The sequence below is a fragment of the Manacus vitellinus genome, unplaced genomic scaffold, assembly GCF_001715985.3.
Source record: "Manacus vitellinus isolate BGI_N305 unplaced genomic scaffold, ASM171598v3 scaffold_47_pilon, whole genome shotgun sequence".
In the NCBI taxonomy this organism is placed as follows: domain Eukaryota; kingdom Metazoa; phylum Chordata; class Aves; order Passeriformes; family Pipridae; genus Manacus; species Manacus vitellinus.
Genome location: NW_021940585.1, coordinates 1,052,358 through 1,068,593, shown reverse-complemented (window position 1 = coordinate 1,068,593; position 16,236 = coordinate 1,052,358). Strand labels below are relative to the sequence as shown.

Here is a 16,236-nt window from a genome sequence, read left to right as displayed (position 1 = left end):
TGCAGAAACAGGCCACATGCAGACAAAAGGGACAGATAAGGGGCCAGGATTAAGGACAGTGCTCCCTCTGCATGAACAGAAATAGCTCTCCCCTGCTCCTCTCTCTGCCAGGGCCTGGCATAGAGCAGGGTCTGTAGGCTGGTCAGTACCTGTGCTGTAATTTCAGTGAGTGGGGACCTCTGTGTGTATCCAGGGAATGGCTTTAGCCATGAGCTGTCTCTGGATGCCCAAAATTCTGGATTCAGGTCTAGCAGGAGCTATGATTTTCTTTGCCTGTTCCACAGGCCGTACGAGGGGATGACATGCAGAGGTTTGCCAAGCTCAGGATCATGGTTCAGCTTGCAGGTGCTGCAGCCTCCTCTGGAGGGGACAGAGGCAGGATGGACGAGCTGTTAGACCTCTGCAGACAAGGGATTGTCATTTGCAAGGGTGTTGACACATCACTGGCTTTTCTTTTCGCTGCAGACGCCTGTCTGGAAACCAGATCTCCAGGATCCCAGGGGAAGCTTTCTTTGGCCTTTACAACCTGAAGATTCTGTAAGTAGCTTACCCCCCTCTGCAGAGCCACCCCTGGCCCCCTGGCACTAGCCACACATGGGGACTTGCAGCCATGGCAAGGAAATGCAAAGCTACAAGGAGGTGTGGTGTCAGATGTTAAACCCACGCTGGTCAACACGCCCTTGGTGACTGGGGAGCTGTGTCCCACCCCGTGGGCGACCCATTCCCCTGCTTCCTGCAGCAAACCAATGAGCAGCCCCACCCAGGGCACAGCCCCTCGCTGTGTGATGTGCCCCAGGGGAACCTGCAGAGCTTCACATTTTGCATCAAACTCACCAAATGCCATATGGTGGTGCCCCCCAGGTGTGGTGTTCAGACCCCAAGCTGGCCCCCATCTGCTCTGCTGCTGTATTGAGACTGGGTTGGAGCATCCCAAAGGTCCAGATACCTGCACTCCCCCAGGCACTGGGGAAAGGGAGCAGCCTGTCCTTGCCACAAACCTCTGCATGGCCCAGGAGGCCTCTGCAAGGCTCTGGAGTGACCTGCCCCTGGGAAGGGTGGGATCTTTGGACAGTCTGACCTCAGCTGGAGCCTAGCTTGCCCACTGGGGTGATGGGGACAGCTGGAATGCAGGATCATTGCAGCCATTGGGCTTGGATCTGGTAGCCCTGCTTAATAAAGGTCATGGCAGGCAGGCCACCCACCCCTGCTGTCCAGTGGGGAAGGTCTAAGTGACAAAAGTCCTCTGGAAGCTTTGCAAACCATACTTAGATGAACTGGCTCTACTGTGGCACCTACAGTCATGGCTTCCAGCAGGCCAGGGTGTCTCACTGCTTGTGGAGTCACACTGCTTTTTGAATCCATATGACAGTCCCCCAGGGTCTGTTGAGGTGGGAGTCCCTTGCTCCCTTTCAGGAACCATCTTAAAAATCTGCAATAAACATTTTATCCCCAAGGGGATGTTTTGAACTCAACCACAATGTGAAATTGTTGTAGCTGGTCCAGTTTATACAGAGCGAGCAGGTACAAACCTGCTCCCGGGATTAGAGAGTATAAGGCTGTTTACTACGTCTTCTGAAGATGTAAAATATGAATCCTGCCCTAAATCTCAGGGCTTAGAGATTTATCCATCCCCTGCATTAGGCAACAAATCAAAGGAACTGAGGAAAAACCGCAACTCTCCCACCCAATTTCAACAAGAGGAACCTTCTACTCTGGGGACGCGGGAGCTTTTAAAGGCGCTTTTGATCAATCGCTGTTTGTGTCAGGCCCAGGGAGCTACTGAGGCAGCACCCAGAGCCATGCCTCCCTTCCGGGGCTGGCACAGCTCCCTGAGGGGCGCAGGAGGGAGAGGAGTGTGCACACTGACACCCTGCCTGCTCCACCACAGGGCAGCCCCGGGAGGGACACGTTCAGGAGGGACCCCAGTGGAAGGAGAGGCTTGAAGGACCAGGGCATTTCCATCTGGGAAATGGTTGCACTGGGAAGATTGCTCCAGGCTGTCTTGTGAGAGCTGAAGTTGGTGTCTTGCCTTGCTCTCGGCCAGGCTGTGCCCAGTGACACAGGGTGGCACGTGAGCTGTCACATCCCTCTGGCTGCAGGACTGCCTGAAACTAAACCACATGACTGTTTAGGACCATGGTTTAATGGTGGACCTGGCTGTGTTAGCTTCATGTTTGGACTCAATGATCTTAAAGGGCTTTTCCAATATTAATGATCCTGTGATTCTAGGAAATTTACTCTGACCCCTCAGTGTTTCCCATGGGGATATGCAGAGCACTAGCCCACCTACAAGCCCAAGGAAGGAAGGGTGGATGCTCACAGTACTAGCTCATTCAGGTGAAGGAGGTATCTGGAGAGGGGAATCTGAAGAGCCCATGAGGCAGGAAAGATCAAAGACATGCTGGGATGTCAGGTATTAAAACACAGGAACAGGGAGGAAAGTCCTGTCCCCTCACTTTTGACAGAGGCAAAGCATTGTGAGTTTGTGCTTAACTTAGGGAGGGCAAGTCGCCCTTCAGGCTTTTACATGGCACTTCCCTGGGGTGCTGGGCTCTGGCAGACAGCAAAGGCTACACAACAGGCTGCTGGGCTGGGACCCACCTGCACCAAGGCACCAGCTGTGATGCTTCTGCTCCTCTTGGTGCTGGGCAGGCTTTGGCCAGGCCACGCTGTCCCACCCAGGACCTGCCCTGCAGAACACAGGGCAGCAGGAGCAGCCTGACAACAATGGGCAGAAGGATGAGGAAATGCCAAATCCTCACCTGTGGGGAACCTAGAGTAGAAGTTATGGGGGTGGTAGAAAAGCATGATTGGGATACTTGAGTCTAAAAGAGACAAGGCTCAGGAGACACCGTGGGAACATCAGGCACAGAGATGTGCAGGGGACTCACACATTGGGTCAGGGCAAGGCTGGGGATGGTTGAAATGGCTCCCCCCTGCCATACCCTCCTCCTGTATCTCCTGTGCACAGCTGGTCCCTGGGCAGCACTAGGGGCCCCAGGGGTCCTGGGGCACACCGGGGGCACTCCGAGCCTCTGGCACTCTGGCAGTCTCAGATCCCTGCCCCATCTGCTCCGAATTTTCCTCTGTCCTACCCCACTCACACTACCCTGCCATTCTCAAAAGAATTCCCCTATTTACCTTCCTGGAGGATCTTCTCCCCTCCTGCTTCACACACTCACAGGCCAAGTGCAGGGACCACTGAGCACCACGAGCTCCCAGAGCCTGTTCCTGCAGGGTTCACACTGCAAGGCCAGTGGGACCCCCCTGAGATGAGTGTCACCCACTCTGTGGGATGTGTGGCTGGTGTGAATGTGCCCTGGAAAGCCTCAGTGATGGATGACAGCCCAGAGCAATGGGAAGCCTCAACACACAAGGACCAACACGGCTTCTGGGGCTCCTGCTCCTGCATCCAGGTTTGTTTCTGCAGCCAGAGTGTGCTGGGGAGATAACACACTGGGTCCTGCAGCCCAGTGAGAAGGATCAGGAGTCTGGTGATGAACTAAAGGAACAATGAGTCAACTGACTTAACCTGGAGGAGAGGTGAATGAGGATGAACACAAACTGTCAAGGACAAGCAACTGCTGCAATAAGGAACAGGATGCACATGTCCATATATGAAGACAGGAATAGGAAGTTTTGGAGCAGATGGCACCAGGGATATTCTGGACATATCGTGTCTGTAGATGTGGATGCTCTGTCACAGGTTGGCTGAGGTTTGAGAGGTGACAGGCATGGCTGTGGTTGGGAATGGCTGCCCCAAATAAAACCAGTTGAAACCTGTGTGGGTATTCAGGAACTGACTAACAGCAGGATCAGAGATCTTACCTCTGGTGACAGGGGTGTCCCCACAGGAGACAGGTGATAGCTGGGGATGGAAACAATTTTCCCAATTTAATTTTAGTGTGCTAGAGCCTTAGAGCTAATTGTAGTCATGTGCAGGTCCACCAGTGAACTCCCACATGCACCTTGGGCTGTCAAGGGGCCCAGAGCTTTCCCGGTCTTTCCAGAGAATTAGTTTATGTTTAGAAAAGAATGGGAAACACCCTGGGAATTCCTCCACAAACCTGCCTGTGCAGATGGTCCTCTCCCTGCCCTCGGAGTGAATCCCAGAGGTACTGGAAGCAGGACCAGATTCTTGGCTCTGCCTCCACCGGCTGCTTCACTGCACAAAAACCACCTGGAAAGTGGCCATGAAGATAGGCCTGTGCAGAAACCATGCAGGGGTACACCCAGGGAAGCAGGTGTGTGGAGACTTGGAAGAGAGCAAGTGAAGAGCCAGGCTGCCCCACTGCAACAAAACATTGTGATATGGGGCAATGTGCTGAGACCTTCGTGCGTGGAGCCTTGAACCAGCCCCCAGCCAAAGGCAAGGTGAGGTGGGGCCTCCTCATCTCCCCTCAGACAAGCGCAGACTGACGGGGGTGGATGCCCAGCAGCAGCAGCTGGTGCTCTGAGGTCTTCTCCATTGGCAGGTATATCCCTTTGCAAAGAGTCTTTGTGAGTGCACCTCTCTTGGGGGCTCTGCTCTGCAGCATGGACCACCAACACCTTCCCCATGGGGGCTGATGCTCCTCGGTCCATGCTCCAGTGCCAGGATCATCAGAACCACCTCCATAGGCTCTTGTGTTCCCTCTGCAGGCTCCTCCCCTTGCAAAACTAAGCCTTGGTCCATGCTCTCCCAGCCTTGGAGCTTTCCAGGGTGGCAGAATACCCTGCTTAATCAGAAGAATGTTATCGAAATGGCTCTCCCCGCCATGCCTTCCTCCTGTACCTGGAGAACTGAAAACTTCTCCATCCTTCCAGACCTCCTTATGAGCTGCCTGGATGCCCCTCACCTCTGAGTGATCTGGATGGCAGGAAGCTTGTCTGAGCTTGTGCTGCCATGGCTTCACACGACATCCCACCCTCACCAAGTGCTCCACTGCACAGCTGGCACTCAGACTTCCCTGGCTGAACATGCTGCAGCAACGGCAGCGCTTACTAGCCAAGAAGGAATCCCACAGCAAACTCCACAGGGAAAGACTCCAAGTACAACCACAACCTCACCCCAAAATGTGGAGGGCAAAATGCCTGGGTGCATCCTCTTGGCTGCAGAGCCTGTACCCGCAGCAGTCAGCTGGGGTGGCCCACCCTGCCACTCCGTTCTTCAGCAAGCCTCAACCAGCCTGTGTGAGCGTGCAGACCCCACACTGCCCTCACCTGCCTGCCCACACCTGCCTGCACAGCCCCTGGTGTGAGCACTGCCCAGCACTGCCCTGCACAAACATGTTGACCCAGCATGGCCTGAACCCTCTCCTACCCACACACTGCCCCGGCGCTTCCCATGGCTCGTCTCCATCAACAGGTAGGCTGGAAGGAGCCTGACAAGAGTGGCCTTCCTTGGCACATGCCACATCTCCTGACTGGATGGACCCTACCCAGTGGCCACCTCACCCAGTCCCTCCTCTTCTCCACCTGGACTGTAACTGCAGCACCTCCTGTGGCCCAGGACAGGTGCTGACTAGCCTGGCTTGTGAACACACATCAAAAAACATCACCAAAAAAGCCACACTGCCCCAGGATGGCGGGTTTGGAGATGGTTTGGGACACCAGGAATCTCCAGACAGACCCTACCTCTTGGACAACCCCAAGCCTTGTGCAGAGCAGAAATGGCTTTTTGACAAAAGGAATGGTGTGGCACATCCAAGAGATGCTTCCATTGGGAGGGAACAGGAACATGCAGAGGTTGGAATGTCTTTAATCCCTGTGCACGGGCTCCAGCCTCTAGCAATAACAGCCCTTTGACTGTGCTGGCTGAGTCACTTCAGCCTCCCAAGATGGGGACATTTTATGGTGCACAGGCCTGTACCTCTGAGGGCTGTATGTATGTTGAGACTCTCTTGTGCAAGGATCCTGGTGTGATGACCCAATCCCAGCATTCTTCTGGTCATTCAGGCATGATCTCTGCCAACAAACAATTCTCCTGCTTCTGAAAATGAAACCCAGCCTCTGAAAAGTTCTGATTTATTCTGGTTCCAGTCAGACTGCTGTGGGTAGCAGGTTGTGTGTCCACGTCTGCCGGTGTCTGCGAGCCCCAGTGTCTCCTAAACAGTGCCAACCAAGGTGACAGTGCTCCATCCACACTTGGTTTTGAGCACTTGCTGGCCTGAGCAGTCTTTGCTTGTCATGTTCATCAGTGTCCTCAGCTTGTCCAGAAGTTGGCTCATCAACCAGCATGGTCATAGAATCACAGAATGGTTTGTGTTAGAAGGGAGCTCAAGCACCATCTCATTCCAACCCCCTGCCATGGGCAGGGACACCTTCTACTAGACTAGATGGCTCAGAGCCCCATCCAACACTTCCAGGGATGGGGAGTCCACAACCTCTGTGGGCAACCTGTGCCAGTGCCTCACCCCCCCCCCCCCCCGAATAAGTCCTGTAGGACTTTACTCATTGATGCAGCCGCTTGAAGACAGAAAATTGGACTCAGCAACTGCAAAATGGCACAAACCAGTGCAGGATTGCTCTATGTACACAAGATTTTAAGCTCTGACTTAAAGCTTTTCTCCAGGCTGCTATGAAGTAGCACCCTGCTATATAGGAAAGCAAATGAAGTCCAGGGGTTTTGTTTAAATTGAAGGCAGGAGCTGATGGAGGGGCAGGAATAGACAGATGATGGCAGATAAAGGCTGAGACCAGTGTGATCTGGGATCTCAGAGTTTCTGTGACCTTGTGGACTGAGGTCCAGGTTCACAGACCACATCTATGCCTCAGTCACCCTGCAGCAGTCCTGGGATCCATGCAGATCCCTCACCATCATCCATGCTCACAGCTCCCCCAGCTTCCTGTCCTTGGGGAGCATGAATGCAGAGAGGGGACAGGGCCTGCCCGAGGTTTTTAGGGACATGAAGTCAGCAGATGACTGGTTTGCAGAGTTGTTCCCTCTTTGCAATGCTGTTCACATAAGTCATGCAGTGACCCCTTAACACAGAATGTATTGGGCCATTCTTGGAGCTGGCCTGGAGCCCAGGACTCCTGGTGAGGGTGCTCTTCTCAGTGAGCTACAGCATTGTCCTCCTTCATCCTCTACAAGAGCAGCATCCCAGAGGGAAAATGCCACCACTTAGACATAGTAACCCTATCCCAGCAATTCAGATGCCCTGCTGTCCTCTGAACCTTTTTGCCATCCTCCTTCTGTAGCAGCCTGGTCACCTCAGTAGGGAGCAGCCCGAAGAATCAGATGCCTTGGAGAGAAGATGCTAGTGTATAGGGGTCTCCTTGACATCATCCCCCAGATTCTGGTATAATTACTCAAACTCTTGCCAAAATCATGATGTATGTTGTTGTTGAAAATGTCTTTTATGAAAAAAAAAATTATATGCAAGAAGGGTTTAATGTGATATGTAAGGATTGACTGCAGCAAGCAGGGCCTGACCAGGGCTTCCTTAATACCAGACTGTAAGAAAAGCCATCCTGAGACACTCAGTGATAGGTGCAGCATGTCTTTTCCTGCTCAAACCTGAGCTCCCAGTGAGCAAAGATGGAGCTTTTCTGAGCTTGAGGCTGAATGAAGAACCTCTTGTTTAATACCAGGGTGGCCCTGTCCCTAGCAAATTATCTAACCCTGTTTGGAACTGTTTCTTGGCCTCTCTGTGTCATGCTCTGATGATGAGTTATTGGATTAATTATGTGTCGTGTGAAGAAGCACTGGTTCTTGTCCCAGTCCCAGCATCTGAAAACTTCTCTAGCTGTCCCACTGCTGTGAAAAACAGCACTGTCCAGCACTCCAGTGGTTTTAGAGGTCTCTGAAGCATCTTCCTTAAATATTGTTTGTCTGTGCCAAAATGGCTTCATTTTGGAACCAGTCCATGCTGATGGTGGTCTGGAAAGTCTCTCAGTCTGTTTTACTGGTTGGAGAAGGAACTTGTAATAAATGGTAGGCAGCAGGAGTGTGACAATGGGCTTTGCTTTAGTACTGACTCCAGATACTTCTAATGATTAACCCTGAACATTGAGCTCAGATTTCATAGAGCCACTGGGATCCAATGTCTGTCCCACCAAAACCCCAACAGCATTTTCTGAAGACCCACTCTGTATCCCTCTGTGTTCAGCTCTGCATCTTGATTGTTAAAAGACATGAATTATTATTCTACTTCACTGGGCTGCAGGACCCAGTGTGTTATCTCCCCAGCACACTCTGGCTGCAGAAACAAACCTGGATGCAGGAGCAGGAGCCCCAGAAGCCGTGTTGGTCCTTGTGTGTTGAGGCTTCCCATTGCTCTGGGCTGTCATCCATCACTGAGGCTTTCCAGGGCACATTCACACCAGCCACACATCCCACAGAGTGGGTGACACTCATCTCAGGGGGGTCCCACTGGCCTTGCAGTGTGAACTCTGCAGGAACAGGCTCTGGGAGCTCGTGGTGCTCAGTGGTCCCTGCACTTGGCCTGTGAGTGTGTGAAGCAGGAGGGGAGAAGATCCTCCAGGAAGGTAAATAGGGGAATTCTTTTGAGAATGGCAGGGTAGTGTGAGTGGGGTAGGACAGAGGAAAATTCGGAGCAGATGGGGCAGGGATCTGAGACTGCCAGAGTGCCAGAGGCTCGGAGTGCCCCCGGTGTGCCCCAGGACCCCTGGGGCCCCTAGTGCTGCCCAGGGACCAGCTGTGCACAGGAGATACAGGAGGAGGGTATGGCAGGGGGGAGCCATTTCAACCATCCCCAGCCTTGCCCTGACCCAATGTGTGAGTCCCCTGCACATCTCTGTGCCTGATGTTCCCACGGTGTCTCCTGAGCCTTGTCTCTTTTAGACTCAAGTATCCCAATCATGCTTTTCTACCACCCCCGTAACTTCTACTCTAGGTTCCCCACAGGTGAGGATTTGGCATTTCCTCATCCTTCTGCCCATTGTTGTCAGGCTGCTCCTGCTGCCCTGTGTTCTGCAGGGCAGGTCCTGGGTGGGACAGCGTGGCCTGGCCAAAGCCTGCCCAGCACCAAGAGGAGCAGAAGCATCACAGCTGGTGTCCTGCTCCTCACACCCCCTCTTAGCCACCCCCACAGAGTCTCTGCACACTCCCAAGAGCAAGTCTGTCCTGCCCTTGGTCTCCTGGGATCCCCACCAGCCCAGGCAGTGTCAGCAGTACTGTAAGCCAAGGCCCAGCTGTGTTTGTGCAGCCTTTTATCCCTGTTCATCCATGGAGCCTTTCTCTCAGTCTCTCAGCAGGATTCTGTGTTTTCCAGCAGCTCTCCCACACTAACCTCTCTCTGCACCCCTCCTCATATGCACAGGTTGCCTTGGGCAGCCCTGTGTTGCCAGCAGTGGTACCAGCCTTCCCCTCCCAGACATCATCTGGGTCCTTGGTGGCAATGCTAGATATCATCTCCAGGTGACATGCTGCAGACCCTCAAACGTGTTCTTCATTTCAAAGGGAACCATTTATTGAGTATGGCCTCTCTGCTGCCCTTTTGTACCAAATGTGTCTTCTCTCCTGTATTGAATGACAAAATATAGCATCTGACTAAAGTCATGGTAGGTGATATGTATTCTTTCCTTTCCATTCCCATGCTCTTTTACCCTGTATAGGAAATATAATGGATTGCTTTGGCAATCCAAAACTCACTTTTCACTAGCCCCTACTGACAGTTCCTGGTTTCCCTGCTCTTTCTTCTGTGTACATACAAATAATTTACTGGTTAGTCCCCATTTTCTTCAGAAGTTGAAGAGTTGTGTGGCCTATAGCTTTCCTTTTTTAAAGCTTGTCTCTACAACTGTCTCCTTCCAACTTTCCTTTCATGTCAGACCTCTGAATCCTTGGCACTAAAGCTGGCAGTCACAGGAATGGGGAAGTTTCTTGCTTCCATCTGTGCTCTTTGGGCTGCCCCTTACACTAAGGCCATGCCTTTGACACTGGCAGTAAATTACAACAGGACCCTAAGCACCATTTCTTTTTTTGTGCCATCTCCAACCACTCTGAAGGTTTTGGAAAGAGAAACCTCAGATACATAAAACACTGTTTTTTAAGGCACTTTCCCCAGCCCAGTTACCATGCTGGGATGTCTCTCTTATCCAGAGGAGCATGTGCTACTGATGTCCCCGTTCTGGACAGAGGCTGGTCCAGAGTCATAAACTGAACCTTTCCAGAGATGCAGAGGTGATACACACCAGTAAACTCAGATGTGTGGTTCTCCAGCAGGTCAGTGAGAGAGGGCAGTGGCTGAGCAGATCTGAAACACCACTTGGGGTCTGGTTCTCGCCCTGCCTCAACCACTAGAGCAGCTCAGAAACCCACCCCTGGGGTAGGAGCACTGCCACCCCTGTCTCCTCCTTTCCTATCACTTGCATAGGTACGTCCATGTCCACAACCCTTCTCCATACCCTATGCTCACTTCCATGTCTGAGGAGTCCTCCTGGGTCCTGCCCCTTCAGCCCAACAGCTCTAGGGACCTGCTCTCTCTGAAATGCCTGAGCTGGTTTGGTTTTTTCCACAACAGCTCCAGTTACTGCTGCAAGTGGTGCCAAGGCTGCAAAGCCCCTCAGCAAACAGCTGTGGAGTGGTTCCTCACCCACTGTGTCTGCAGCTGGCCCACAGTGGGATAGGAAACCTGCCCAGGGGCTGATTTCCATCACCCTGCAGAGGTAACCATCGCTGACGCACGCGGGGAAGGGATGCCTTACACCAGGATAAACACGGGGCAGTTGGCTGAGAGCGCTGCTGTTACTGTGGGATAACATGCACGTCTGCAGGGCAGAGTCCCCTTTCTGGTCACATCCTCCAAATGGACCCCCATTGCAGCACCAAACTCACCCCTCGGCCCCTCTGCTGCAGGGTCTGGGCCAGCCTGGGCTGCAGCTCACCTGCCAGCAGCCTGGAGCTTGCTCAAGAGCCCCGAGTGGCCAAAACCTCCAGCTTTCCAGTGAGAGCCCAGGACAGCTTCAGAAACATGCAGCAACATCCTCCCTTTTTGTCAGGCTTTTTTTTTTTTAACAAAGTTTTCTTTTTTCCAATTATAGGATGTTGCAGAACAATCAGCTGAGTCGCATCCCTGCAGAGGCACTGAGAGATCTTCCAAACCTCCAGTCTCTGTAAGTCATTAAAAATCAATGCTGTGAGCTGCACAATCCCTTGGGGGCCCCAGGCTTCCCAGCATTTGAGTCATTAGTTCCTTTGTCAAGGATGTTCTGTTCCTTCTTCCTTTTCTTTTCCAATTTATGCAAAGATTACTGTCACTTAGAGTAGAAGGGAGAAGAGGGCAGTTTTCAAGGAAGAAACACTGTCTTGGTGGAGGATGTTGAAATTACAGCTCCCCATGTGTGCATCGTGATGAAAAGGCCACCAGAACCAACTCATATGTCAAGGAACGTTGGAAAATATCCACCCAAAGAGTCTCTGTCCTCTCCACTGTGGACTACAGTGGGAAAGGGACCTGCCAGGGAGCACAGGGGACACTCTGGTCTGTCAGCATGAGAGTTGGGCTGTTTTACCCAAATGGAGGGTAATTGTGTCAGGGTAGAAATGCTTTAAAACACTTTTAGCAATTCAGCCCTGAGAAGAAGCTGAGGCTTGTGATTGTGCTTTTCGTTTGAACTATATCCACAGCAGGTTTTTGCTACTGTGTTCACTAAAAATCACATGACTCTGAAATACTTGCAGTTTTCCTGAGTGTAGACACCGTTGCAAACTGACCCCGACAGTGTCACTGAATTTAGGGAAGGTGTGTTTGGGAATTGCCCAGCACTGCTGAAGCTTGTAAGAGTGTTCTGAGTTGGGCTGAGCCACTAGAAAACTGACCTTATCCCTAACCCTTACCTTCAGTCCCAGTCTCACACAGCCCTTTTATCATGAAAACATTGGTTAGGAGCGGTTTCTGGGAGTCTCCAGGACAGCCTCCTCCTTGGAGCAGGACTATCCCAAAAACTCAGTGAGGCAGTTGCAGCTTTGTCTACCCAAGCACAGAGATTCCCTCTGGCTGGTGGCCTGACCTGGGGCTGTTCTTCCTGGGCAAGAAGCTTTTTCTCCCGTCCAACCTAAACCTCCTGGAAGGTGATTTGCGACCATTGCTCTCTGTTTGATCACCTGGAACCACTGTGAAGAGCTTGGCTTCATCACCTCTGGTTGTGCATCACTAGCAGATCTCCTCTTTACCTCTTCTCTGCTGAGTGAAACCAATCCAGCTCCTTCCACCTCTACTCATGGGTCAAATGCCTTGGGACCCTGACTCAGTCACCAGCCCTCCACTGCACCCGTCTGCACCCTCTTCATCCTTCTTGCACTGTGCAGACCCAGACTGGTCACAATTCTCCATGTGTGGCCCTCCCAGCACCAAGTAGGAGTTTCTGTAAATATTAATTTAAATATTAATTTGCAATGGGGGTGTTTGCTGTGCAGGATATGAATGTTCTTTCTGCCGGGAGAGATTTGAAACCTTTGTTGTTGAAACATCATTGGCACATGGTTGTTGTTGCTGTTATTAAATTGTGTTGACATCACCACCGGTGCCAGAGTCAAGACCCCCAACTCCAGGGATTTGGAGATTAGGTTTTCTGAGTGACTTCCTTTTCAGGGGAAGCATGACATGGAAGGTCACTGCAAGGGGGCTGCCCCAGGAAGGCCCCTTTCCCCCCCTCAGCCTTTCTCTCCTCTGCCTGTGAAAGTCTGTGACAACCAGTGCTGCCAGAGCCCGTGGCTGGATAGACCCAACCTTTGTTTCTGAAGGTTCAGCGCCTGCAGACCCAACCCCGCAGCTTGGGCCACCTCTCCTGGGGCACTGATGGATGGCCACCTTGGCTAGTGCTGTGAGGCCCACGTGCTCTGTCTCCTCAGCCCACAACCCCTGCCAAAATACCACATGGCACGTGAGAAATGCAAACACTCCAAGAAGCTGCTCACAGCATTTTGGGTTCGTTTGAGGTGCAGGGTGGGAGGATGGCTTGGCGTGAATTAGCACAGAGGCACCTGTTCAAAGTGTACTTGGAGGTCACCTCATCCAGTGAGGATTCCCCAAATGTCTCCAAAGCTGGGTGAGGGAGAGGTAAGGCCAGCTGGGATCCAGTGTTCTTCCTGCAGAAACTGAACAGTGAACCCAAATTTTAGGAAGAAATAAGCTGCTTTAGACAACCTGAAGGAAACTAGGTTCGACCTTAAAGCTCATCTCATTCCAACCTCCTGCCATGGGCAGAGACACTTTCCAGTAGACCACATTGCTCCAGGTCCTGTCCAACCTGGACTTGAACCCTTACAGGGGTGGGGCAGCCACAGATTCTCTGGGCAACCTGTGCCAGTGAGGTTTCTCCAGGAGAAAGGTTTCTGTAACAAAACGCAAGCAGCAGAACAGTAGTAACTTCTGTAGGTCTCACATCAGTGAACCCTCCTCACCCATCCTGTTCTGTCTGTGCCTACAAGAATTCAGGGCAAAGCCATAAGAGATCAGTCAGGTTCCCAGAAGTCACTTTCCCATGTGTGCCCCAGAGGCTGGGTCCAACTCTTCAGCCGGGTGGGGGGCAATCTGTTCTGGAAGCAAAAATTTCAGAGGTGTTCCATGCAATGGAGAACTCTGCCCTGTCAGAGCTGCCTGCTTAGAGGAGGGGCAGAAGGTGCCTCTCAGAAAGACCCTGATCACAGATCAACAACCAGCTGAATCCTGCCCTCAGCATGGGAAGTACAGAGTTATTCTCCAGGATGGCTGTCCCCCAGGACAGGTATTCTCCAAGGTGGCAGTCACAAGCCAGCTCTGCCTTGTGTTAGCACCACACCAAGCCCTCTCTGTGCCTCGAGCTTGACCACTTGAAAGCATGGAGGGCACATACAGATAAAGATGATGATATGCATTTTCACAGAATCACAGAATCATCAAGGTTGCAAGAGACCTTCGAGATCATCAACCCAGCACCACCATAATGACCCCTACACCACATCCCCAAGTGCCACATCCAGACACCTCTTGAACACCTCCAGAGATGGTGACTCCACCACTCACTGGGCAACTTATTCCAATGCCTGATCACTCTTTCAGTGAAAAAAAATTTCTAATATCTAATCTGAACCTCCCCTGGTGGAACTTAAGGCCATTTCCTCTCATCCTATCACTTGAAACATGGCAGAAGAGACTGACCTCCACCTCACTTCAACCTCCTTTCAGGCAGCTGTAGAGAGCAACTTTCTCTCTTCACACAGAAACTGCACAACAGAGAACCTTGGGCTGGGTGAAGGCCCAAGAACCATGTCTGGTGACTAAGCCCAGCATGGATGTGAGGCACAGCCCTGCTCTGTGTGGATGGGGACATTTCTGAAGACACACAGTGTGTTATGAGGTTGTACCACTGCTGTGCCTCACACTGGTGGAAGCATGACCTGGAAAACATCCTGGGTCTTATCCTGTGCTGCTCCCCTGAAGGAGCAACCACTGCTTGCAGAGTCCTGCAGTTCCCCTTCTAGCTCATATTCAGAGATGCTCTTCTGTAGCCACCACCCAACAGGAGTGGCACAGCATGGACATCACTCTGTCCCAAGGTGAATACAGAGCTGAGATGCTCTGCTCGGTTTCCACTGGTGCTGCCACAGCTTCTCCAAATGTAGCTGCTCACCTCAGACCAAGAGGCTCCATGCAGGTCTACATTAGAGTGATTTTTTTCCCCCTCTTTTTCAAATATCTGAGTCATTTTCCACAAGTTTATGAGACTCCTGTGTGTTCGTTGCCAAAAAATTAGCCAGCCTGGAACACCTATAGGTCACCCACAGCACAGTTTCCAGTGTTACTGGTCAGGCTATCTGAGATCCACTGTATTTGTGTTGCCCAGAGACGACTTTTTTCCACTCAGGAGGGGAAGTGGCTTTATGGCACATCCCTACAGCCCATGAGTTACCAGACTGGAATGGCACTTGGTGCAATATTAACTCTCTGTTTGTAAGTTGGCAACACATGACAAGCAGGCAGGACAGCTGGGAAGGGGGGGAAGAGGGGAGCCAGTGGGAATGGGGTGGAACAGCAGTACCAGACAGAAAGTGTCTGGTAATAACAGCACTGTAATAACAGTGCTGGTTATTTTCTTGCTCTTTTGGATGTTTGCATTTGGTGTCCATGTTTGCCATTCTGGGATTCAGGCAGCATTTGGAGGGAAAGTGTGTATCCCTTAGGGACAAACTGACAAAGGAGAAGAAAGGCAGACTTCTCAATGCAAAAGTCTTTTCTCAGGGTTACAACTGAAGCAGCCAAACTAAGTGGAGGCTGAGAGCAATTGTTTTGGGCACAGCTCTACCAGAAGAACTTCCCAAGCCATGAAAGGGCTGAGGTGGCCAGACAAGTGGGACAGAAAGGGTTGTTTTAGCCACTATGGGATAGAGAGATGCTGGCATTTACTGCCTGCACAGCACAAAGTTAAAGCTGAAATGTAGCAAAAAACTGTGTCAGTGGAGTCTCCAAAATAGGAAAGCGAAAAAATAATGATTATTGAACTCCAGTTATCTCCAAATAAGGCAGCTGTCTTGGCTTCTGGGCATTCCAAGAGGACGAGATAGGACACATGCACCCAAGCTTTGGTGGCACTTGGAATTGAACTGCCGTGTCCCTTTGCTGCACTGCTGGGGCCCAAGCTTGGCTCCCAGGCACGAGGCATGGTCAGACCTGTACTGAAATCCCTTAGTACAGGTTCTGCCTGAGAGTGCTGGGCAGTGAAGGCAGCAGATGCTCCTCAGGCTCTGCAGAATGTGTGCTGTGAGACATGGAACAGCTGGAAGTCTGAAGCAAGTTTGTGAGTCCCAAACAGCAGGAGATCATCTTCACATACATGCTCAAGGAGAGGGAAGTCTGTGCAGGGAGGAACTCCAATAAATGCTGTCACTCAGAGAGCAGAAAGGAAGTCATTCCTCCTTTTTGTCGGGTGATGGTGCACGTGGAAGTAGGAGTGCCCTGCCCAGAATGATCAGTCAGTGGCACAGTCAGGGCGTGAACTCTCCACTCCGGTGCCTGGTCCCCAGGAAAGCTTGTTCCACACTGGAGCCCTCTGGCATTGCACGTGCAGCCCAAATGCCTTCCCACACTGCTTCCTGGCAGTCTGAACCAAGGGCTCCAGCTCCAGGGAGAGGAAGGAGCAGCTCCCTGTACAGTGGCCTGGGTCCTGCTCTCACATCTGTCTCTAGAAGAGAAAAACAGGTGTTACAAAGGCCATGCTTATGCTGCTCTGCTTCTGTGGGCCTCCCTCTGTGCTTGCCTTCCACTGAGGACCTGTCTTCAGGCAAGGAGCTTTCTCAGAGCTGCCAATCCA

The 16,236-nt window shown here is 51.9% G+C and overlaps 1 protein-coding gene across 1 annotated transcript in view; it reads left to right on the top strand.

The window, feature by feature from the left end:
• Positions 1 to 16,236, top strand: part of LGR6 (leucine rich repeat containing G protein-coupled receptor 6) — a 132,710-nt gene that overhangs the window by 55,761 nt on the left and 60,713 nt on the right. The window contains exons 3-4 of the mRNA XM_008929735.2: positions 466 to 537; positions 10,990 to 11,061. Coding sequence (XP_008927983.2) covers positions 466 to 537; positions 10,990 to 11,061 — 144 coding nt within the window. The remainder of the gene's footprint in view (positions 1 to 465; positions 538 to 10,989; positions 11,062 to 16,236) is intronic.